The sequence below is a fragment of the Trachemys scripta genome, chromosome 6 (assembly GCF_013100865.1).
Source record: "Trachemys scripta elegans isolate TJP31775 chromosome 6, CAS_Tse_1.0, whole genome shotgun sequence".
NCBI lineage: Eukaryota > Metazoa > Chordata > Testudines > Emydidae > Trachemys > Trachemys scripta.
The window spans coordinates 57138277-57163277 of record NC_048303.1 but is presented as its reverse complement, the minus strand read 5'-3'; the positions used below and the strand labels follow the sequence as shown (position 1 = coordinate 57163277).

The 25001-nt window shown below is 42.6% G+C and overlaps 1 protein-coding gene across 4 annotated transcripts in view; it reads left to right on the top strand.

Moving 5' to 3' along the window:
* Positions 1-25001, top strand: part of TTC37 (tetratricopeptide repeat domain 37) — an 81434-nt gene that overhangs the window by 37086 nt on the left and 19347 nt on the right. For 3 of the 4 annotated variants that reach the window (XM_034773986.1, XM_034773988.1, XM_034773987.1), the window contains exons 19-34: positions 1308-1484; positions 1940-2084; positions 2240-2318; positions 2411-2472; positions 2597-2653; positions 3718-3786; positions 6287-6361; positions 7364-7505; positions 8527-8620; positions 15388-15465; positions 17116-17240; positions 18003-18126; positions 20975-21196; positions 22155-22227; positions 22614-22667; positions 22783-22894. In XM_034773986.1, the coding sequence (XP_034629877.1) occupies positions 1308-1484; positions 1940-2084; positions 2240-2318; positions 2411-2472; positions 2597-2653; positions 3718-3786; positions 6287-6361; positions 7364-7505; positions 8527-8620; positions 15388-15465; positions 17116-17240; positions 18003-18126; positions 20975-21196; positions 22155-22227; positions 22614-22667; positions 22783-22894 (1688 nt within the window). The remainder of the gene's footprint in view (positions 1-1307; positions 1485-1939; positions 2085-2239; positions 2319-2410; positions 2473-2596; positions 2654-3717; positions 3787-6286; positions 6362-7363; positions 7506-8526; positions 8621-15387; positions 15466-17115; positions 17241-18002; positions 18127-20974; positions 21197-22154; positions 22228-22613; positions 22668-22782; positions 22895-25001) is intronic. The other variant, XM_034773989.1, reaches the window with a different exon arrangement.

The following is a 25001-nucleotide window of genomic DNA, read 5'->3' as shown; positions in this document are numbered from 1 at the left end:
GATGAATTCCTCCAAATTTCATTGGGGGAAATTCAGGAGACTAAACGTTCTTTAGTGGACATTCTGCATTCCACCCCCCAGGGCAAGGTTGCTTTGCCTGTTAATGAGCCATTATTGTCACCAGCCCATAATGTGTGGGAGATGCTTGCCGCCATTGTGCATACCGGCAAATAAATATTACATTCCAGCAAGGGAACTGGAATGTTTTTTGCCCCCCTTCATCCCACCCCCAAATCCTTGGTGGTGGATGCAGTTAACAGCAGATACTATCAAGTTCACTCCAGGCCCACCCGCTCAGACAAGGAGTCCAAAAGTTTAGAACTTATTGATTGGAAGAGCTATTTGTCCATTGCTTTCCAATTTTGGGTGGCAAACTATCAGGTCTTGATAGAATAATTGCTGAAATCCATATTTTGCTAAGTTCAATCATCTGTCTCAAGAACCAAGGGAACTATTTCAAGCCCTCATTTCAGAGGGTCAGTTTATAACTAAAACTTCTCTGCAGGCCTTTCTTGATGCTGCTTGCATGGCCTCATGGTTAGTAGCAACCACAGGTTTGCTGTAATCTTCTGGCTTCCTCAGGAAAGTTCAGAATACTGTTTTGAAGACCTTCCCTTTTGAAGGACTTAAGCTCTTCAACTGGTGACACTGACACCTTGCCCTACTCCTTCAATCCAGGATGATGCTCTGGTTGCTTGGGATTTATGTACCTGGCACAAAAACATTTCTGCAAATCAGACAGCTCAACATTTTTGACCCTTTCAGTTCTAAATGTACCAGGCTTTTTCAAGTCCTGTGGAGCCTCCTAGAAAAAGATTCAGACCTCCAAGGAAGGGAGCCTCTTCTATGGTAACCTGTCAGTCTTGCACCTTCCTCTAAATGGTTTTGACAGCTTGATTGAGGATCACAAAGCACCCTCTTCACCAGATCTCCTCAGTGGTCTTCTGGCCTTGAGTTGGGCTGCTCTTCAGAGGTTCAGTCCATGCTTTCGAATGGTAGAAAGCAACCCAAAGATACATTGAAGACCAGCTATTCTGGGGAAGCTCAGAATTGAGGTAATTCTTAGTGTTTCCTTGTCATTTGTTACTGCAAACTAGGTATATTCACTTTTTTTAATTGTGATAGATTAGAGAGGAAATGGAAAGTGACAGATTTTAACTTGTTCTTGATCTAAGTATGTATGTCTTTTTATTTTTTACACGTTATTTGGAGGGGCAGAAAGGAAAGATTTGTATCAAACTTTGTCGCTCAAACAATTCATACCATATCTTAAAAAACTTATTTAAATTAATACCTTTATTTTGCAGAGCAACAAAGCATCGTCCTGACGTATCTTGCCTTTGGAAACTACTTGGGGATGCCTGTACTATCGTGCATGTCATTTCATCATCCAAAGTGAATGTTAAAGTTCTGGGATCCCTTCTTGGTCAGAATGAAGGCAAACAAATGCTGAAGAAAAGTGAGCTCCTCAGTTTGGGAGGAAGGTAACAATCATTATGAGATGTTTCACCATATAAAGTCTACTAAATCTTAAATGTTCTAGACTAAAAAGATTGGAATACTAAAATTTTCAAATACTAATTCAATATGCATCCAGCATACATATGTGGAAGTGATATAAATGGAATAAATTGCAGAACTTTGTGATAAATGAATTATGCACCCTTTGACCATCACACCCTTCGCTTTGCCCCCAGTCAATTTTCTTAGGACTCTTTTTCCCTGGAATTCATAACCCCAGAACAATTTCAGACAGCAGTCTAACTTAAAAACATTGCCACAGAATACTAGCCTAAATTCTGACACTTTTTTCCACACCTGTTTGTTAGTGACCATTTTTGTCTTCAAAACACCTCTGAAGGCAAGCTTCAGTTCAGTGGTTAACTTTTAAGTGGAATGAATTGGAGATAAAACAGTTCTGTGATTCATGTTTCTATAGGTGTTATGGCAGAGCATTAAAACTGATGTCTTCACCTAACACATGGTGTGATCTTGGAATAAACTACTATCGTCAAGCACAGCACCTAACAGCAGCCGATAGTGACACGAATGAGATCAGTGAACTGTTAGAGAAATCTTTACAGGTATTGCCTGTCTTTCTGCCATCTTCAATGACACTTTTTGAAACCCTGTCACTTTCAGGATCGCTTTGTGCTCAGTGTAACCTAAAACTGTGACAAAACAACAATGGTTAAAATCTAATGTGCTATAACAACTCATTTAATTCTCTTCATTCCAGTGTCTCAAAAAAGCCGTGAGGCTTGATAGTAAAAACCATCTCTATTGGAATGCACTTGGTGTGGTTGCCTGTTGCAGTGGTAAGTCTCTAAAATTCTGTGTAGCTAATTTAGAGCGCAGCGTGGCTCCTTTGTTTACAAAATTCAGTTACATCTAATCTCCTGTTTTTCAGGTGTTGGGAATTATGCTCTTGCTCAACATTCATTCATCAAATCTGTTCAAGCTGAACAAATAGTAAGTGCTGTAGGCAGCTACTGTCTGTTTGAAATGGGTATTCAAGATTCTTTTTATGGAGTTATTTTTGAATACAGTAATAAACTGGCTTTAATTTTTGTATTTAATTATTTGTTTTGTGTAGAATGTTGTTGCCTGGACCAACTTGGGGGTTTTGTACTTAGCAACTGAAAACATTCAGGTAAATATTCCTCCTCCTCAAATGATGGCTTTTTTAAAAGATGTTACTTTAATGCAATTCTAGAATGCTTTTTAACAGCAAAGGGCACCCTCCTGTTTAAGGTAAAAGTATTGCCAGTTTATAAAATTAAATCTGTACCATTAAGCAGTTACAGGCAAAATCACATACTTGAATTGAGGTTTATTAAATACTGTTTGAAACAAGTGATTTCCATTAGGAGAAATAATTAAAGTATTCTGGTAAATAGCACAGGTTTGGGTTTTCAGACAGTTTAATGAAATCAATATTCTATTGTATGCAATTTTAAGGGACAAAAACTGCAATCCAACATACAAATTCTGCTAGCCAAAAATTCAATTGTAGTTTCTGCTCAGGGGAGAGCTAGAATAATAAGAGTGCCTTTAAATGAAAATGAAAATTTATTTAAACTTGTATGAGAAAATTTGACTGGACCAGAGCATAGTTTAGAAAGAGGCAGTCAAAATCCCAGTTGCAGAACTGGAACTGATCACTGTTTTTATTTTTATTTTTTTAAATTTGCGATGTGAGAAACTGATTTCTTTAAAAATGGATTAGTAATTACTGAAGCTTTCAAAACTTGTTGCAAAGCTCTTTAATGCTCAGAATCTGATTTTTATGATGGGAATGCTGAGACTACATATAGTTCAACGCAAAATGTGGATTCAAAGAACGAGCACTTCCAGAACTAAGCTAGCTACATTTTTTTATGAAGGGGAGAAACTTCAGTATTTCTAGCAGTTTGCATTTTTTCTCCACAATAGCAGATATAGCTGTTGATTACATGGGAGTATGAGGGGGCTTGGGCGGGAGGAGGGAGGTGAGTGTTCCTATAGTTAAAGCATGAGGTGGTTCTGAAATACTTTATATGGGTATTATACTCCTGTTCTGTATGCCACATTGAATATTTTTAGTGACTTGATTTTTGTCTCATATAAAGAGTTACACCATTGTTTCTGTATTTCAATAACTAGAACAGCAGGTTTTTGGCTTATGGTGCCAAATGACTCACTGTAATGTACCGGATCTCTTATGTGCTTTTACAGCAAGCTCATGAAGCCTTCAAGGTAGCTCAGTCCCTTGAGCCATCTTACTTAATGTGCTGGATTGGACAGGTAAGATGTCAATATCTTTCATGCCATGGGTTTCAATAGGTTTTAACAAGGTATATAGAATTTCAGCACTGACACAGCAAAGCACTTCACTAGGATTTAAGCGTGTGCTTAAAATTAAGTCTCTGTTTGTATGTGTCTCCTTGAAACAGAAAAAGGCCACATAGACCTTCCTATTACTCACTTTGGCTTTCTCTAAAGTTTCCACAGTTTTCTTGTCCATTATGGGAGCTGTGTTCATTATCAGTTTTTTTCATAACTTATTTTTGTAGCCTGTTTTTCTGGACAGCAGTCTAACTAACTAGCAGTATAGTGAAATTGGCTAATGATAGATGATTATTATTTATATAATGGTTAATGATAGAGTACTGTTTTCAGTGCTGTGAAGCTTTTTTCCCCTGGACATTCTGATCAAAGAAACCTTCTCAAATATTAAGACACCCTAGCAGCCATATCAAGAAACCATGATCGAGCACTGGTATCCCCCAGTCACTTGCTGAATTGGGAATAGTCAATCCATAATGCTGCTAAACAGAAGTAGTGCTTATGAGTCAAATCCTGCACCCTTTGGTCATACAAATACTGTCATTGATGTCAATGGTACTGCTCCTAAGAACAGTGGGGGAGAAAAAAAAACTTGCTTGTGTAGCATAAAGTTCAGTAATTTAAAGTCAGAAAATGTAAAGTTCTCGTAATAGTGGTAGCTCTCCCACATTAAACATTAATTTGCTACCACTGCATTGTGTATTAAGGTATAAATTTAAGTCTGCATTTGCCATCTTGCAGGAGCAGCGATGGCAAAGAGGCCTCTATAGCCATCTGCATGTTACTGTCATGGGTGTGGTTGTGATTGTGATAATTGGGCCTACAAAGGTACCCTAATTGTGAGCTCAGCTATAAGAAGTGGGGGGAAGGTCATAAGATGTCATAATAAATGTTGAGGGGGGAGGTGCAAAGGCAAAACAGAGTGAATTAGTCCAAACAAAAAGGCCTACAGATAGTAGGACTGTGTTGAGATAATGCCTGATTTAAGAAAATAAAAAGTGTAATACTAGATATCATTGAGCCACAATTGGTGTCAGATATTAGGCCTAGTTGGTGAACAAAACAATAAGAGAATGGGCTATTGCTCCCATCGTTCCCTTTTGTGGTCCATAAAGAAAGACTTTAGGAGAAAAATTGGCTTCACTATTATGGTTGCCACTTGAGACTCCAGGAGTGTGAAAGGAAAGGAGGAATATGTGTGGCCATAGAGACATTCCCAACCCTACTCTCTCTTTATCCTGTTGTTCCCCTCCCATCACTACAGGTGCCCCCTGTAACCTTTCCTTGCTGCCCTGCTAATCATGCATAATTGAAACTGAACTGTTGAGAGAAGTGGTAAAGATTTATATTATTGCTGTGTCCCAAAGTCCAGGTCAGGGTTGGGGTCCCATTGTGATGGGTGCTATGTAATGAGAATCCTTGCTGTGAAGGACTTGCAATGTAAAAGTTCTTTGTTTCACTCCATAGATACAGAGGAACCCCGCTATAACGCGATCATTGGGGTCCAAAAAGTTCAATTGTGGTAAATGCGGGGTCACGTTATAACAGGGTTCCACTGTACTTGTGTTCAGTTTGCAGCAGAGTGTGCGCCCTGGCTAGCGAGAGGGAGGGAGCGGGGGGAGAGAGAGAGAGAGAGAGAAAGAGAGAGAGAAGGGGGGCGGCCAACAGGGCCGGCTTTAGGCTGATTCGCCCCGGCGGTGGTCGTCTTCGGGGGCCCCGCTCCCCTGGCCAGAGCGCCAGCTGGAGCACGGCAGCCCCGCGATGCCGGCCGGAGTGCAGCAGCCCCGCTCTCCCAGCTGGAGCGCAGCAGCCCCGCGACGCCAGCCGGACGCTGGTCGGAGCGCGGCAGCTCCGCAGCCCCACCTTGCGACCCCGGACAGACCTCCGGCCGGACCACGGCAGCTCCACTCTCCCGGCTGGACCGCCCACCGCAGCCACCAGGGCGGGCTGGAGCTGGCCCTGCCAGGGACAGAGGTGAGAACCCCAGGGGCCCATTGGGGCTGCAGGGAAAGTCGCTCCTGCTGCAGCCGCCGGGGCATGGATCCCAAATGCCCTGCGCCCGCTGCAGCTGCTGGGGCCAGACTCGCCCTGCGTCATAACCGAATTCGCGGTATCGCAGGGCGCGCAAACTGAACACGGTTCCCCCGTACTTCAAATGCAGCAATCTGTTCCATTCCTTCATCAAAGTTTATATACTCTTTAATATTGATTTTTTTATTCTTGTAGCAGTAGATATTACCATTCTTGTATATTTGGGGGTTTCACAAAGATCTCTGAGAATTTTTTACAGTAAAAATGCACTACATTAGGTGCTTATGAGATTTTTGTGGTCATTTTGTTATGTACTTAGCCATTCTTGGCTTTCAAGAAGAGCCTTTACGTGGGAATAATGATTAGGAAACTCTTATCTGCTTACAGTACCTAATCAAGTAACTTTTTCTTTTAAACTTGTCTGTAGGCTCTTATTGCAGAGGCAGTGGGCAGCTATGAAACTATGGATCTCTTTAGGCACACCACTGAACTCAGTATGCATGTAAGTATTTGAACAGTCCTCTCATTAGGAGGTTCTGAATAATGAGGCTTTTTCATATTAAGGAAAGGCATGTGATAAAAGTTCATATTTTATCTTATTAAAGTCAAAAGGTTGGAGGCCTGTTTCAAATTCCCCTTACCTCTCATGTTTTGTATTCTACTTGATATAGGTTTTTATACCACTCTCACCATTGTAGTATCTGAGCACCTTCCTATAGCGCTTTAAGCAATTGGACTAATATGTCATATGTGGCTCATTCTTTCTCTCATCCTCTCTCCACGGGGAGAATTGTTTAATATGTACACTGTGTGTTTATATGAGAGAAGACCAGGTAGAAGTGTGCCTTGCATTAGGAGTAGAGGGTGGTGAGGTTTGCACTGGTGTTTAGTTCCTGTAGGAGTTTGTTCCTCTGTCTTGGACCAGCCCTCCAAGAAAGCGCTGTGTCCTGCACAGGCAAACTTTACCTATGTGGTAGAAAATTCCCTTGTGCCTGAAGAGTAAAGAATGGACACGAGTGATGATGACTTTTGTCCCTTTTATAATCTGTCTGTGAATAGGTTAATAATAATAATATAATATATGGAGATATACCTATCTCATAGAACTGGAAGGGACCCCAAAAGGTCATTGAGTCCAGCCCCCTGCCTTCACTAACAGGACCAAGTACTGATTTTTCCGCAGATCCCTAAGTGGCCCCCTCAAGGATTGAATTCACAACCCTGGGGTTAGCAGGCCAGTGCTCAAACCACTGAGCTATCTCTCCCCCCTAAAACTTTTTTACATTTATATTCAAAAGAGGAATTATAATTGGAGTTGCAGTAACCTAAAACACAATTGTTAAGTAGTAAAAGGAAAATGCTGACCTGATGTTACACCTAACCACTCTTCATTGAAGATTAGCGTACTATAGAACAGAAAGATTTATTTTTTTGCATATTGTTGGTTGAGCAGTTAATGATGCCTGCTTGTGTGGTGGTGGTTTTGTTTTGTTTTGTTTTTGAGACTGAGGGAGCAAAAGGCTATGCTCATTGGGTATGCTCAACGCTGCAAGATAAAACCAACAGAGAAACAGAGCTGTATCGGTACAACATTGTTCAAATGAATGCTATTCCAGCAGCGCATGTGGTTTTAAGCAAATACACAGGTAGGTAACATCTTAAAGTTAAAATACTTAATTTCATATCTGTCAGATGTTTGACTGAAAAGCATATTCAGCATGAATTACTTAATCACGTTTGCCAAAATTGAGCTGGTCATGAAATCTTGTGGTTGGGGAGGCTCTTCTGAGTCATGAAGCAGACCACCAAAATGTATCATGTGTGTATCGTTGTTTTTGTTAAATTTATGCCTAATGAAAATATGACCCCAATACAATTGAATTCTTTCTGGCTCTCCTTACTCAAGAAAGAATCTCGCTGAAGAGATGAGTAAAGAATGTAGGATCAAGGCCTTGCATGACTTGTCCTTGAATGATGCCAGTAATAGACTCACTTTGACTACTGAACTTGTGCTGTTGACAAGAATATGTCCAATTTTGTAGCTTAATATTGAGGTAAATTTTGCATACAGTATAAAACTTTGAGTCTGTAATTGCAGAATCCTAATATTTTCTAGTGGGATTCATTTATACAAGTTATTGAAAGAGGGGTTTCTATGTTCTAGGGAGAACTGCTAGCATCCAACTTGAAATTTTAAGTTGATACTTTTCAGTATTTCATTTTAATAGACATGACTTCAAAGCAGTACAACTGAAGCTAAAACCTTGATATTCAATTTATATTTTGCTAAAGTCTGTACAAAGTTGAACCTCTTCAGATGTCATTTTCTTAAAAAAATAAAATAAAATTATTCTCTTTGTATCAGTTTGAGAAATTTTTAAAATAATAGACTATTTGGTAAAATGGAACTTGTTCTAGTGGGCAATAACACTAATGCCATATAAATTAAAATCTTTTCTTGAACTAGCCTGAAGATGGGGTGGGTTTTGATAGATATATTTTCCATGTGTTGTGTGAAGGGTGCTAAAGTGACTCTCAGTGAGCACCTGATAGCTAGAACTCATCAAATTGCTTTGAAAAATATATCTTGCTGTAATGTTTCACCATATGTCCCTGATATTTTTCACTGCTCGTTGTGTGTGAGTATGATCATTTCTGGTCTTCCAGAAAGAATTCAAAATGATGCATCTGCTTTCACGATGCTGGGTTATTTGAATGAATATCTGCAACTGAAAAAGCAGGCAACAGACGCTTATCAAAGGTAAACTATACACTGAATAGATTTTAAGTGCTGAAATGTACCCCTCAGGGTGACAAATCTGAGATGGGTTGGTTCTTTCCTTAAACACTATTTGCCAATTTCCTCAATGCATTTTAACTAATCATATTTAGGGGGGAGGGATAGCTCAGTGGTTTGAGCATTGGCCTGCTAAACCCAGGGTTGTGAGTTCAATCCTTGAGGGGGCCACTTAGGGATCTGGGGCAAAATCAGTACTTGTGCCTGCTAGTGAAGGCAGGGGGCTGGACTCGATGACCTTTCAAGGTCCCTTCCAGTTCTAGGAGATGGGATATCTCTATTTAAAAATAAAATGTAAAGGGGAGAAACTGGATGTCTGATCTGTTTCTAGCCCCTGTTATTGAGATGGTAAGATTAGTCAGAATGTATAAAACTAAGGTAAAATACCTTTCTGAGCGTTCTTCATTCACTAGAACATAACATTCTTCTTCGAGTGATTGCTCATGTCCATTCAACTTAGGTGTGTGTGCTCACCATGTGCACTGGTGCTGGAAGTTTTTCCCTCAGGAGTTTCTGCAGGGGACAGGCTGGCACCCCCTGGAGTGGTGCACATATGCTGCGGCATATAGGGTGCTGCTGGCCCCCCTCCACCCTCAGTTCCTTCTTGCTGCCAATGATGGTGCATGGAACTAGTGCTGTTTCAGGTAGAGCTGTTGATTTTCGTTCGTTCAAACTCTTTTGCCTCTTGAAAATATTACTGTATATAGTTTTCCTCTAGTTTAATTCAACCTATTTAAGTTAGAGACTTAGTAGGTCCCTAAAGGGACTTCGCCTCAGGACAAGGCATGCCCCGGTCCCCAGGCTTTAAACCCTGCAATGGCTGTAAAAGGCCCATGCCCATTAGCGATCCACATAATAGTTGTTTACGGTGCTTGGGTCACATTAGTGATAACTGCAAAATCTGCAAGTTCTTCAAGACCGGGATGAAGGGAGTGTGACATTCGCTTGAAGGTGCTCCTGATGGAGTCTGCCCTTACCCCAATGCCAGAGCAGCGCTCCAATTCGGTGTCGAGTACCGTGCCCTCCGTGCGCAGTGCCCCACTGATACCATCTATGAGCCGGCACTGGTCTCCTTCCGTGGCTCCAGGCAAAAAGCCCAGGAAGATGGGGTGAGGAAGGTCTCCAGTTTCCTGCAAGGGAAAGGAAAAGTCTGGGGTGGACCAAGGCCCTGTCTTGGGCACCTCTTCACCCCCTTGCGGATCCCGGGCCCCAGCTCAGGTTGAGTAGTGTAGCCCAGCCCACTCCCCGTCGGCTACCCTGGATAGTGGGGGAGGTCGTCGTCAGCTCTGGGTGCCATCCATGCCGGAGGCCCTCCAAGTGGCGCAAGACACTATGTCCCTCCCGGTGCCGCCCACTGTGACCCCTGCAGGGTCCCAGTCCCAGGGTAAACCTGAGTTGGGACCACCACAGTCTCCACCTTTCCGGCAGCGCTCCCCATCGCAGGGGACGTCCCGCCAACAGTCATCCTCTCAAAGCCGACATGCTTCTGACCATGATAGGCAGAAGCTTCATAGCCCCATCCAGTCGGCGGGCCTAGGACAAGGGCAGAGAGGTTCGAGGCATGGCTCGCCAGTAACTGGGTGCAGACCTCTGGAGGCATGCACCCCCCCGGCAGGAGTTTCGGCATCAGCACCTGAAATCTCCGCGGCACTGGTATCGCTCAAAGGACAGGTCAAGGGACCAACAGTACCGTTCCCCGGACTGTCGCCAATCCCCCAAGGTGGCATCACCATGTGCGGCTACATCTTCATGACACCAAGCCCACTCTAGTTCCCGCTCCACATCCTGGTACTGCTCGTTAAGCATGAGGCATAGATCGTCGGCCCGGGGCTGTCACGGATCTAGACGTTCATCGAGGTCAGCCAGATCCAACTCCAGGAGGGGCGACCAGTACCAATCGGGACAGGGCCACCAATCAGCCCCATCTTGGTCACGGGAGCGACCGCTCAGGCTCTGGCTCAGGTTCAGAGCAAGGTTCTCTAGTGGTGGGACAGGCTCCAGCACCTACAGTGAAGATTACATTGCCGGCACTGCAGCTGGGCCCGTGGCCGGCACATTGGAATCCATCGGAGTTCACTCAGCACTCTCGGGCTGCCCGCTCGGTATCCAGTACTTCGGAGAGACTGGCTACTGCCCTCTCCCACCCCCCACCAGCCCAAGAGGCCTCAGCTGCAGGCACAGAAGGAAGTGGGCAAGCAAGCCGCCGAACCACCTATGGTTGTGGAGGACCTCTTGGTACCGGCTTCCTCCTCATTGTTGCCAGATGAGGCCATAGTAGGGCCCCCTCCACCGGTGCCCCAAGATGATGCTAAGGCACATCAAGAGCTGCTAAAGAGGGTTGTCACCAACCTGAGTCTCCAGGTGGAGGAACGCACAGACTCTCTCTTTAATGTTCTCTGCCCCATGGCTCCAGCCAGGGTAGCTTTGCCTCTACATAAGAGGGTAGCTAAAATGACAAATGCCCTCTGGCAAACCCCCTCCTCCTTGCCTCTGATCTCCAAGAGGGCGGAGCGCAAGCCCGTTGTGCCATCCAAGGGCCACAAGTATCTTTATACCCACCCTGCTCCCAATTCCTTAGTGGTAGAGGTGGTCAAACACAGGGAGAGAAAGGGTCAACTGGGGACTATCCCTAAGAATAAAGACTCAAGGATACTGGACTTGTTTGGGTGTAAAGTTTATTCGTCCTCCAGTCTACAGTTGCAGGTGGCCAACCATGAGGCCTTACTAGGCTGCTATGATTTTAATATGTAGCAGGCCATGACCAAGTTTGGGAGTGTCCTTTCTGAGGCTTCTAGGAAGGAGTTCAGGGCCATCCTGGATGATGGCTCGACTGCAGCCAGAGCAGCTCTCCAGGTGGCATCAGATGCTGTGGACACCGCCACCCACACCATAGCATTGGCCATCTCATTGCGCAGGGCTTCCTGGGTGCTCCTCTCTGGTCTTTCCTTGGAGGCTCAGCAGTCAATGCAAGACCTCCCTTTCGACGGGCATGCCCTGTTCGCAGAACAGATGGACATTAAGTTCCATGGCCTGAAAGATTCCCATATGACCCTAAAAACATTGGGCCTGTATGTCCCCGGCCTTGCCTGCAAGAGGCTTAAGCCACAGTAGCCTCAGAGCCAGGGAAGCCACCTCACTAGGAGCCTCCCCACAAAAGAACCAGGGGCTACAGGAAGCGCCCTGGCCACCAACCCCCGTCTACGTCCCAGACTGGCTCGACCCGCAGTAAGCAGACAGGCAAGCACCTGTTTTGAGGGTACACCTGAGGGCAACCTACCAGACTGTTCCCTGGATACTTCCTCCCCTCTGTTTTGCCAACTTCCTTTTTTCCTTCCTCCCTGCGTGGGCGTCTATAACATCGGACCCAGGGGTCCTCAATATGGTGGCGCAGGGTTACACCCTTCAGTTACTTTCTACCCCACCTTCCCGTCCCTCTTCAGGGACCCCTCTCACGAGAATCTTCTCGTACGGGAGGTAGAGGGTCTACTATACATGGGTGTGGTGGAGGTAGTTCCTGTGGAGTACAGGATCCGGGAGACTCGTATGCCGCTCTCGATCTGAAAGATGCGTACTTCCACATCGCCATCTTTGAGGGACACAGACGCTTCCTCTGGTTCACGGTAGGTCCCGACCACTATCAGTTTGCAGTCCCCCCATTTGGCCTACCGACTGCATCACAGATATTTACCAAGTGTATATCAGTGGTGGTGGCTTTCCTCAGACATCGGGGTATCAAGATCTACCCGTACCTCGATGACTGGCTCGTGAAGGGCAACTCCAGGTCCAAGGGGGCGTCACGGTGCTGCTAGCCACATGCCTTTGCCTCAGCCTGTTGGTGAACGATGACAAATCCACTTTAGTTCTGGTACAGAGGATAGAGTTAATCGGAGCGGTGCTCGACTCAACCTGCACCAGGACGTTCCTGCCACTGGAGAGATTCAGGGTACTGACAGACCTCATTGTGGAAGTCTTTGCGTTTTCCCCTGACCTGGTCAGGGTTTGCCTATGCATACTAGATCACATGGTGGCGTGTGCATATGTGATGAAACCCCTGCAGCAATGGTTAGCGACAGTCTACTCTTAGTCCTGGAGAAGATCGCCACCATCCCCACGATGGTACTTACCTCGCTATGATGGGTGGACCGACCCCAGGAAATTCCTGGAAGGAGTTGCCTTCGTCAGCACTCCTTACTCAATCGAGTTGGTTTCGGATGCCTCGGACCTGGGATGGGGGGGCGCACCTCGGCACCCTCCAGACCCAAAGTATGTGGTCCCCAGAGGAAATGACACTACACGTAAATGTCAAAGAGCTCAGCGTGGTGCACAGAGCATGCACAGTCTTCCTACCTCACCTGTCGGGCAGAGTGGTCACAGTCCTCACAGACAACACAGCCTTGATGTTCTACATCAGCAAGCAATCGGAGAGCAATCCTCGGCCCTTTGCCAAGAGGCACTCCATCTCTGGGATTTATGCAACGACCATGGCATCCGTCTAGAAGCGTGTCACCTTCCGGGGGCCAAGAACATGCTAGCGGATCACCTCAGCAGCGACTTCTCCTCTGATCACGAATGGGTGCTCCACCCAGAGATAGCCGGCATGATCTTCCAGAGGTGGGGAACTCACCAACTGGATTTGTTTGCCACTAGGCAGAACAGAAGGTGCCACAGGTTTTGCTCCAGATGGGGTCGGGGCAAGGGCTCCCTCTTAGATGCCTTCCTCCTGCCGTGGGCAGGAAATCTGATGTATGTGTTCCTTCCGATTCCGTTCATCAGCAAGGTCCAAGCAAAAATCAAGAGGGACAGGGCACAGGTTATCATGATTGCCCTGGCGTGGCCTTGCGAGCACTGGTTCAGGACATTATCAAGCTTGTCAGCAATCCTCCCTGGCCCCTGCCGAACCAACTGGATCTGCTCTCACAGGATCACAGCTGACTCTCTTGCATCCCAACCTTGTGTCCCTCCACCTCACTGTGTGGATGTTGCTGAACACTGAGGAATGGGCCTGTTTGGATGGGGTCCAGAAGGTCCTCCTCGAGAGTAGAAAGCCCTCGACTAGGCAGACCTTCCTGGCAAAGTGGATGAGGTTCTCCCACTGGCGACCGAATGGGGCATCTCCCCTTCGCGTTCTTCAGTGCAGTCGATCTTGGACTACCTGCTTTATTTGAGGAACCAGGGCCTAGCACGCTCCTCTATCAGGGTGCACCTGGTGGCCATTTCGGTCTTTCATCCGCCAATCTAGGGACCGACTGTGTTCTCCCATGACATGATGGTCAGGTTCCTTAGAGGCCTTGAGAGGCTCTTTCCTCAATCCGGTCCCTGGCCCCTCAGTGGGATCTCAACATGGTTCTGTCCAGGCTCATGGGTCCGCCCTTTGAGCCTTTGGCCTTGTGGTCCCTATCTCCCCTATCATTGGAAGGTAGCTTTCCTGGTGGCAGTGACATCGGAGAAGTGAGTCTCCGAGCTGTGAGCCCTGACCTCAGAACTGCTGTACATGGTCTTCTATAAGGACAAGGTCCAGCTCCAGCCCCACCCGGCTTTCCTTTCCATTGTGGTATCCGCTTTCCACATGAGCCAGGACATCTTTCTTCCAGTCTTCTTCCCTAAGCCCCAAGAGACTAGTGAAGAGAGGCACCTTCACGCTTTGGACGTAAGAAGGGCTCTGGCTTTCTACCTAGATCGGACAAACCTTTCCGTAAGTCGACTCCGCTTTTCCTCTCTACAGCTGATAGGATGAAGGGCCTCCCAGTGTCCATGCAAAGGATTTCTAACTTGCATTCGGACCCGCTACGAGTTAGCGAGAGTCCCTCTGCTGCCGATCATCAGAGCCCACTCGACTAGAGCATAGGCATCCTCGGTGGCCTTCCGTTCACACATTCTGATTCAGGACATCTGTAAAGCCGTGATGTGGTCCTCGGTACACACGTTCACGGCCCACTATGCCATCACGCAGCAGGCCAGGGACGATGCTGGGTTTGACAGAGCGATGTTGTAATCTTCATGTCCGTGAACGGCTTACCCGCCTCCAGGGGTACTTCTGGGAGTCACCTAAGTTGAATGAACATGAGCGATCACTCGAAGAAAAAACAGTTACCTTTTTTTGTAACTGGTGTTCTTGGAGATGTGTTGCTCATGTCCATTCCATGACCTGTCCTCCTTCCCCAGTGTCTGAGTTTCCGGCAAGAAGGAACTGAGGGTGGAAGGCACCAGCGGTGTCCCTTTTACCCGTGCGTATGCATGTCACTCCAAGAGGTACCAGAGCTGGTCCGCTACAGATACTGCTGAGAGAAAGCTTCCAGCACCAGTGCATGTGGTGAGCACACACACCTAATATGGAATGGACATGAGCAACGCATCTCGCAGAACACCAGTTACAGAAAAAGGTAACTGTCTTTTTTCAAAGAAGTGCAAATTAATCAATGCCTCTCATAGAAATTACCACAGAACCTTGCAGTATATTGAATCTTTTAATATGATTTTGGAAACTAAGTATCGTTGCATTGTCTCTACTGAAGGGAATTACAGTTCTTCCCCAAAAGGGGGGATAATATGGATGCAGTAGTGGTCACTGAACACAGCAAATGTTTGTAATTTTAAGCCATTATTAAAGAGACAGAACAACACTTACAGTGTAGATAAGTCTCACTGGCAGTAATAAGCAAAAGTATAACAACCATTTGCTTGTACTCTTGGGCATATTTGTGAATTACTTGTTCTTTATGGTCACTTCCAAGGGCGGTCTCATTGCTGAAGAACTCTGAAGATAAAGAAAAGTATAACATATCAATGCAAAATTATGGTAGATCACTCTGGTAAGCAGTGTTTATTTTGTTTTTTAAGTTGTTACCTCTTGCAATATCACAGTATTACTTTGAGTAATTCCACCACAGAAAAAGGAATGGCCACATCCTTCATTTAATGGGTACTTTATGGCAGATGATAAGCTATTCATATTTAACTTTCATTTTAATCTTAAACCATTTTTATCATATTCAGCACAAAATGTAGAGCTTCAGTATCTTATATGTATCTTTATTAAATTGATTTCACAGTTTCCCATTCTTAAAGCTCTGAGCTGTACCCATAATAATTCAACAGTTAGGTTTAACTTAGCATTACTTGTCTCTACTTATGTAGTTTGCAGAAGGAAGCTCAAACTCTCTTGGTTTTTCTACCTGCCATCTGACTTGGAATTTATTCCCTTTCTTTTTGCAGGTAATCCAGTTTGTAGTGTGAGTAGTTAGCTGTTGTATGTTTTCACTACTTTTTAAAGCAAGAATTTTTTTATTGAGATCAGTGTCCAACAGTTCCAGGAGGTTGCCCATATTGGAGTCTAAAGTTATGTGAGAAATCCCCATAGAATGGGATCTTGTATGTAGTATTCCTGGGATAGGGTTGCTCCTGAAGCAGAGCTGTGCTATTGCTTTGACCTTTGGGGTCATGCTGACTGACTTGAACTAGTTCTTGTAAACAGCACTATTGCACAGATAATTCTACTCTTTATGGTGTCTGCCTCAACAGTCAGAAGCATCAGTACCTTCTAGTCCTCTGATTCCATCTCAGGGGCATAGGATGGAGAGAATCTTGACATCAGAGGACAGTTTCAAACTGCTTCCTTTGTGGTGGCTTCAGCTCTGTTAAGCAAGGTTTTTGAAGTAAATTTTTCTTAGGCAGGAAATATCTACCTCTGACCTCAACATGAGTGATAGAACCAATGCCCTCAGCCTAGAGAGGTCATGTCTTCCCATGATATTTATTTTTCTAAGAGGATCTTGGGTAGACTAAAGAGATTCACTTAAAGTGTTGTGATGCTCAACGTCCTCATTCCATGTTGCATGTATTGTATGTGAGTATGGTCATTTCTGGTCTTCCAGAAAGAATTCAAAATGATGCAACATTTTTGTGTGAGTACAAAGTTCCCATGATTGTTAATAAACTTTAGTAAATAGTCCTATTGCATTTCTGCTATCATGGTCTTATTCATAGCAAGATTGCCAAATCTATTCTTCCTCCTCCCCCATAGCAATCACTAGGCAGTGTCTTTGTATTGCACTATAATATGATTCCCTGGATAGTATATGCGATCAATTAAAATTAATGTGCTCATATATTGATAGAAACATCAGAGAGCTCCAACAAGCCGTAACTGTATTTATTTTGCAAATCTGACTAAACGTAGTATTTCTGAGCTAGTAACGCTCTCTAAGCTTTCACGTAAGTGAAATGGGATTGCAAATATCCACATTAACAATAAGTTCAGACTCCATCTGGAATGAAGGGTTTGAGGGTACCCTAATAGTTCTACATTTCTTTAAACCAAAATTCAACCCCTTTCTTTTTACTGTACTAGGCTTCTAAAAGTCAGCGTTAGTGAATTTAGCTGATGGTTGTACAGATCATGAACTGGTCCTGCTTAAAACTGCAGTTCAAAGCTGATTTGGGGCATATTTTTTTTTTTTTAGTGCCATAGGTCAATATGACAAGGCCATCCAGGCTTACATGTCCACTCCTCTCACAGAGTTAGATGGCATCGTAGGAGTTGCACTAGCTTACTTCAAGAAAGGGCTTTTACAAGACAGCATTAAAGGTAAGTGTCTGTTTAAACAAAGGTGCAGTACATGGCCTGACACTAAAGGAATATGGCATTTTCTAGATGAACACTTACCCCCTTTTGACTTTGTACATCTGAACGAAAAATTCTGTCCCAACTTATGCATGCATTGGGGTAGTATGGGGTATAATAAAGGCAGAGAATTTTCAGATTTTCATATAAAATTCATCATAATCACCAGACTGCTACTGAGAAGGTTGCCATGAGCTATTGCAGCGTACTGGAAAAAATATCTTTTACTTATCAATTGACATTTTCAAGGCAGAACACTGTGGCAGTACCAACACTTGCTTACTCTCTACGTCCAGTATGAGAGGGTAGAGAAATAAAGGTATTATGAACAAAGGTGGATGCTAAACTTTAAAAATGGTTTTTGCTGCTTGGGGCAGGGAATCTTGAAACATCAAGAGAACGCATTCCTTTCCTAGATGTTCCTTTATCACCTTTCAACAGTTTTTAGCATTCATTACATAGGAAAATGTATTTAGGTTTCAAAGTCAAACACTCAAAAGTTAGGAAATGCCAGACTTACAGTTGCATGTGCTTGTGCAACCTTAATTCTGCCCCTTTGTGTCCAACCTGTGCACTGAATGTGGCACGGGTCCTGTAGGGAAAAATGTATGTGATCATATAACTAAAGACTCTCAAGTGCATATACATGTCTGTATCTTGTCATTCCAGAATGCTTTTAAATCTTAGTTGCTTTTTTAAATTCCTATCTTAATTTAATATTCCCAGCTTATGAGAGAGCCCTATCTCTTGCCGAATCTGAACAAGACAAAGCCTATATCTTGACAGCCCTTGCAATAATGGAGTACAAACAGAATAAAGTGGATGCTGCAAAGACGTTGCTGTTTAAATGGTATGTGGATGGTGTAGCATGAGTGTGTGTGTGTGAGAGAGAGAGAGAGACCTTGTCAGAATTTGAAAGTGCCGTTAGAAGCTTTAACTTAGAAGTTTTTTGGGGGCTTGCTTTTTTTTAGCCCAAAATTAATGAGGTACAACCACTGAAGGCAGTTTTGTAAATTTATCTAAAAGCAGTGGTAATGTACCTACCAGGAAAAAATTCTTATCTTCACATTTGTTGAGTAGCTTGCTGTGTATGTCTAAAATGTGTGTTTAAATTTAGGGAAAGCGTGTTTGTGTGGTGTTCAGCTACAAGAAATGTAACTTAATAAAAGTTTAACCTAAGTAATTAAAAATCGCCCAAAGAATAATATTCTAAGCACCACACAGTGTCATGGCAGTACTCTAGATTTCACTTGAAGAACAGCAGTCCTGTTTCACCTCTGCATTTTATAAGTAGTTTTTTATCTTTCAGCACTTGGAAGAGTAAAAAAGTGCCGGGTCTGTTACTGGGCAGTTGGCAGCCAGAAATTAGCCTCTACCATTTCAGCTCCCAATGTTGAGCAGAGTGGCTGACATTACTTTCCCTGTTTACCAAAGAATACTGTGTCGGAAACATGGCCATATTGACCATCTCCATCCTGCCAGCAAATCCTCAAGTTACTGAAATAATTGAGGTCTGCTACCTGGTGCTTTAAATCCTGAGTAATTGATGATTAACATGATGTAGGAAAATGTTATTTCTAGTCAGTCACGAAAGTGTTCTTTCTATTTTTAACATAAATTTCAACAATGAGTGCTTCCTACATAACATTAGTCACTAGCATTAAAGAAAACTAATAAATGCTCTGGAAGTGCATCATTTTTAACTGGAAGCATGTAACATTACAAAGTGAAATCTGCCAAGACTTTAAATTTTACTGTTGGGTTTTACACCCATATAGTGGACTGATGGCAACACAAAAACTTTCAGAAAATAATTTCACATAATTAGACATATTTGGTGTCTGTAGCTGATATTAAAGAGTATAACTGTCATCTTGTGTGGAGTCAGAAGAAACAAAAGGTCTAAATGTTCAACCTATTCTTTTGTGCTTTTTATAAAATAAGTATATTTTTCCATCTGTAGTTCACAAAATTTGGTTAACCAAGATGTTGGAGGATTGTTTTTCTTCCATTGATTAGCAACACAGCATAGAAGTAGGATGTTAAATCCAGTGAAATCATCAATACTAAAACAAAACAATAGGACCAATATTTTTAGGAACCTTTTCATATTCCATTGCTAAATTACAACAGGTAGTGTCTCCTTTATATTCATATTTATTTCCAATTTTAGGATGTGACCACCAAATAAATGCTTTCTCATCATCCCACATTCTGATAGTTATTTGTTTCCTTTTAATTTGATCAGATGATACTGCAGCAATTTTCTCTCATACTGAATTTGTGCAATCTCTTGTGATGTGTTGTTTTTTTCCATCAGTTTTTCTCCCTACAGCTCTCCCACTTCTTCATGGAAAGCAGTTCTGCTTCTGCATTAATACTATACAAAGCTTTCTATAAAACTACTAGATAACAACTACTTTTGTACTTACTTAAGCAGCAATATAGTTAATTGTTTTTAATACGTTTTTAGAATACTCTTTATAGAGATGAACATTATTTTGGGTAAATAAAAGCAATTATTTCATTGGGCTTTGATTCTGTTTTCCAATTTCCCCTCCAAATTGGTACTGAAGTTTCACCAACAGTGGCTAATGCACATACATTTCATTTTAATTTCCTAACCTCTTTGCATGTTTCCTCACAACAGCTTCACGGAAAGTGCAGCACATATAATTAAGCATGTGGAACAGCAGGACTAATCTACTTACTGGACTGCAAATTGTCTCCCTTCTTGATTTCTGTTGCTATAGCATGGAGTTGCAGTAGTCCTATTTGTATTTATGGTACAGTGCAGATAGCTAAATATGAGATACTGACAGAAGATGTAAATATTCCTTCCCCTCCCCCATCTGTTTTTTTTTTTTTTTTAACTGGGAAATGCATATATCCTGTACCCTGAACGCTAGCTCTGTGCAGATTTTATTACTCAAACACAATTAATTTTAACTTAGATGATCTTGGAAAATTATACAGAAATTCTGCAGCTACCTGAAACACAATTTTATGTAAGAGGGAATTCTTTTCCTGGCAGAGATTTGATCCTTTTTTACTCTAGGGAATCTAAATCAAAGCTCTCATAACAAAATTATTTATATCACATGTCAAATACTGCCATGCCCTCAAAAAGTGTGTATATGGGGGAACAAACCTCCTCCTCAAAAATCAGATTGCTTAGTATGAGTAATTGAGTTTATATTTATAAGATTATGTATACTATTGGAGAAAAGTTTGCTTCAAGAGAAAGTAGATGCGTAGGGTTCAGGAGATATTTGTCTCCATTACCATTCATTTTTTATGGCTACTGTTTTAAACAAAGACAACTAAACATGCCCGATTCTTGCCAAGCAATAGTCATGAGCTTTAAAAGCTGAAACCCACATTACTCATTGTACTCAATCTTATCCAAAGGACTTAAGAATATTGATGTAGGACTGAGTTTGAGAGTCTCGTCATGAGAGGCTATTCAGTGCACCACATTATTATTGCTGGATTAGGAATTCAAACATACTATGAGCTAAAGAGGATGTTTTGTTGCTCTGAAGAGGTAGTTACAATTTGGAGAGAATCTTGTAAGTAAATTACTGTTTGTTGCACTTACAACACTATAACAAGTGGAAGTAGATGACAAATCCTGCAAACTATACTTGAGGCTAGTATTGTATTGCATAATAACTTGTTTTCCATTGGATTTACAGCTCTATATTAAAGGAACCTACTATAGAAAGCCTGCAGGCTCTGTGCACTCTAGGTCTGGCAAAGCAGGATGCTACACTTGCAACAGCAGCACTTAAAGAATTACTGAAGCACACAAAAAGCAAGGATAACGTTTATGAGAGATGCCTTATTACATCTGCTGTGTATGCGCTGCAAGGTAGAAATGTGGGAGTGCAGAGGCAAGCTTCCAAAGCTGTCCATAGGTGTGTAGTCTGCATTTTTGTATATTAATGGCAATGAAACTTTTACCCTCCCAAAATTATCCTTTTAAAACTTTGGGAGTGTTGGAACAAGACTTACTAAGCAAATATCTACACTTTTACAACATACCTAGAGACAAACTCTGGTATTTTAAGAGTGACAAGTGTCATTCATTTAGATCAAGTCAAATGGCAGGAGCTGCCTTTATTCTTTCATTTTTGAAATACTATCATACCACCTTTTTATGGGATCAGATTGTTTGTTTTACTCTTAGGACCACATTACACTGTGGTACACAGTTATAAATGTATTTATGGTCAGCATGTGTACCATAAACTTCTGTGTGCTCATTGTCAAGTCTCTGGATTGTTCAATAGAATCTTACCGATAAAGCTGGGAAAGGTCTGCACTGCAGCAGATTCTTCTCTGCACTGATCCCTCAGGTTTTATCTAATGTAATCTTAAATGGTTTCTTAGGAAGTTGATTCCATTAGCTAAATGTTTTTTGATTAACTTAAATGTGGAGGGGCGGGGAGGCAGCATTAAGTTTCAAGCTGTTGCTCTCAGTTATACCATTAACAACCAACAACTTGTACTATCACCTCTCAAATGTTTCAGACAGTTACCCTATTCGTCTCTTTCCAGATTATCTTAAATTCCCTTATCCCAGAGCAGATTTCTGATCTTAATAACATGTCCCTGTTCTTTGACGACACAGCCTGTATTCTCCCTAATGTATCAACCTAATCTATAATCGTATATGTCTATTCACTTTAAGTCACTAGCCTTAAAAGGAAGCTGTTTGCATAACTTTTTTTAAGAAGAATACAGATGTAAGAGTTGAGTTCAGTAGCGGGTATGAAAGTAGATGCCTATCCAGAGATGTGACAAACAGGATTCACATGGCTAAGTAATTTCTATAGGAAATGCAAATCTGAATATACTTACTCTCTTCTGTAGTAACCCAGATGATCCTGCCCTTTGGGCTCTTCTGTCTCAACTTGTTCCTCTGTATACGCCACAAAATGCAAAGGTAAGTGTGTTGCAATTATCTTATATTAAGACCATGTGTGAAGCAACATATTTATATTTGAGTAGAGTTCAGTAATTAATTTTTTTAATGCTATTGTACACTAATTAACAAGAACTACTATTATGATTGCATTCACAATTGCATTTCTGACCAGTTGCATGTGCAACTATCTTTGTGTGTATGCTTTAACAAAAGCAGTGATGCTCCCCTTAAAATAAATAAAAACACTATGCATCAGCTTGGAAGAGATAATACCTGAATGGAAAATTAGTTCATATTGCTGATCAAGGTCAAGATCAGAAGAATGATCCTGTCATTTCAACATCCCTTGTAAAACCCTGGCATTAAACAATAGTGATGTAATCTGTTCAATATTTATCTTGTAGGGTGGAGCTGTGGCAGGAAATGTTGCTCATATACTTGATTTAAACCATGGAAAGGTTTGTTTTTCACTTCAGACTTTTTAATTCAATAAATAATCCTAAAGTGAACATGTTTTGGCTTTTTATAAAGTAATATTGAAGCACTCTAATGTTGCTTATTCTTCATGTCTAGAAAGCCCTGCTGCATACTGCAGTTAATCAGTTGGCGGTGGGATGTCATTCAGCTGAAGATGAGAAAAACAATGCACTGAAAGATATCCAAAAGGCAGTCCATCTTTTTCCAGGTGATCATTACTCTGTGTTTTTTATTTTAAACTTCTTCTATTTGTTAGACAGGATTACAGTAATATTTCAGGGAGAGTCCTTTGATCAAGTAAAATAGGACTAGCTTCCCAGGGACTGTTTGAACACATCAAGGGACAGGTAAGTGCTGAAGTTGAGGCTCACTCTGACAACATTGGAAATTATTTAATCTCCCAATGAGAGAAGAGATTTGTGGTAGTTGTTGTTTCACACACCAGTCACAAAATTTGGATATTCAATGAATTATAATCTGCTGCACTGACCAGGAAAGATGTATTCATGATTTTTTTTGAGAGTTTGGATTGCAACCACTGTATTAATTTACTGAATGTTGGTTAGTATTACAGGCAGCTGTCTTGTTAGCAAATGACAATCTTTGTTATTATAGTAAATGCAAAACTAATGTTGAGATTGTGAAATCAAGCACTCAGAAGTCAAATACCAAAATGTTAAATTTCTTCTACAATGTTAATGCTGTGGTATGCATTAACATATGTGACAAAGCTCCTTCTCTACCTTGGTGGGTCGTGCGCTTATTGGCAGATTTGCTCGCTTCACAGAGTCACACTGTGGGTCAGGAAATAGTCCAGAGACCTTCCCTTCTGGTAGAAGCTATAGTCCAGGTCAATTCCTCCTGTGTTTGATCAGGAGTTGAGAGGTATGGGGGGAACCTGGGCCCACCCTCTACTCCGGGTTCCAGCCCAGGGCCCTGTGGACTGCAGCTGTTTAGAGTGCCTCCTGGTACAGTTGCATGACACCTACAACTCCCTGGGCTACTTCCCCATGGCCTCCTCCCAACACCTTCTTTGTCCTCACCACCGGACCTTCCTCCTGATATCTGATAATGCTTGTACTTCTCAGTCCTCCAGCAGTATGCCTACTCACTCTCAGCTTCTTGCACACCTCTTGCTCCCAGTTCCTCACACACACTTCCTCTCCTCTGGCTCCCTAGCTCCCCCTGGCTTGACTGGAGTGAGCCCTTTTATAGCATCAGAGGGGCCTTAATTAGAGTCAGGTGCTTACTTGCCTCACCTGACTCTTAGCAGGTTAATTGGAGTCAGGTGGTCTATTAGCCTGGAGCAGCCCCTGCTCTGGTCACTTAAGGAACAGAAAACTACTTATCCGGTGGCCAGTATATCTCTCTTCTGCTACTCTGCTGTTCCCAACTGGTCTGGGTCTATCACACATAATACATAAAAACTAAATTTTGTTATCACTTTCTCACAGATATAGGATGATTTGACACTTTCTGTAGCTTTGTTTCATTTTCCAGTATTTATTCATTGTTCTCCTTCACATCCTTTCTCAAAAATCTTCTCTGTTATGATGCCTACAAAAACTTAAACAGTGTAGGCTGCTGGTGGTGTGCTGAGACCACTGCCTGTCATGCTGACCTATACTGTCTTATTGTTCCATCTGTTGTATCTTGTCTTATACGTAAATTGAAATCTCCCTGGGGCATTAGACACTGTCCCAGTGCGACCCTGGTCCATGACCTGGATTTGTAGGCACTATGATAATGTAAATAATTATATAGGCGGGTCTGATACTGGTGTGTGTTAACTTTGTTGCCCAATGGTTCTCATAAGACTCTCTTTCCAGGTACCTATGACTTTGTCAAACTTTTACCTATTTGTCTAAAATTTTCCATAGTGGGTATCGGCCTGTAGGCTGAATTTTAGTTTGGAAAATCTCAGCCAGAACAGTTCAGCTGTTTCTGAGAATGGGGTTAAGAGAAAATACATTTTTCCCATTTAAAAAAAAAAAAAGTTCTGGTGATCTTTTCTTTCAACAAAGTTAGCACCTTGTGCTTTGGAGTCCAGGACTTGTAATTTGGGAGGGGAGTGGCCTTTGTGTGATTGGATGTGCCTTTTTGCCATCCCTATGAAAACTTGCCCAAATTAAGTCAAATTATAAAACCTAGAATAAACCCAGTTTGTACTCTCTTCATAGAGATTATGGACATTTTAGCTGCTAAAATCAAGGAAGATTTGATCCTCTCTGAGCATGTTTGAGCCTCTAGTGCCGACTGGTCTGAGCAACTTAGCATGCTACCTTCAGCTCAAGACTACAAGGGCAAAGCTAGAC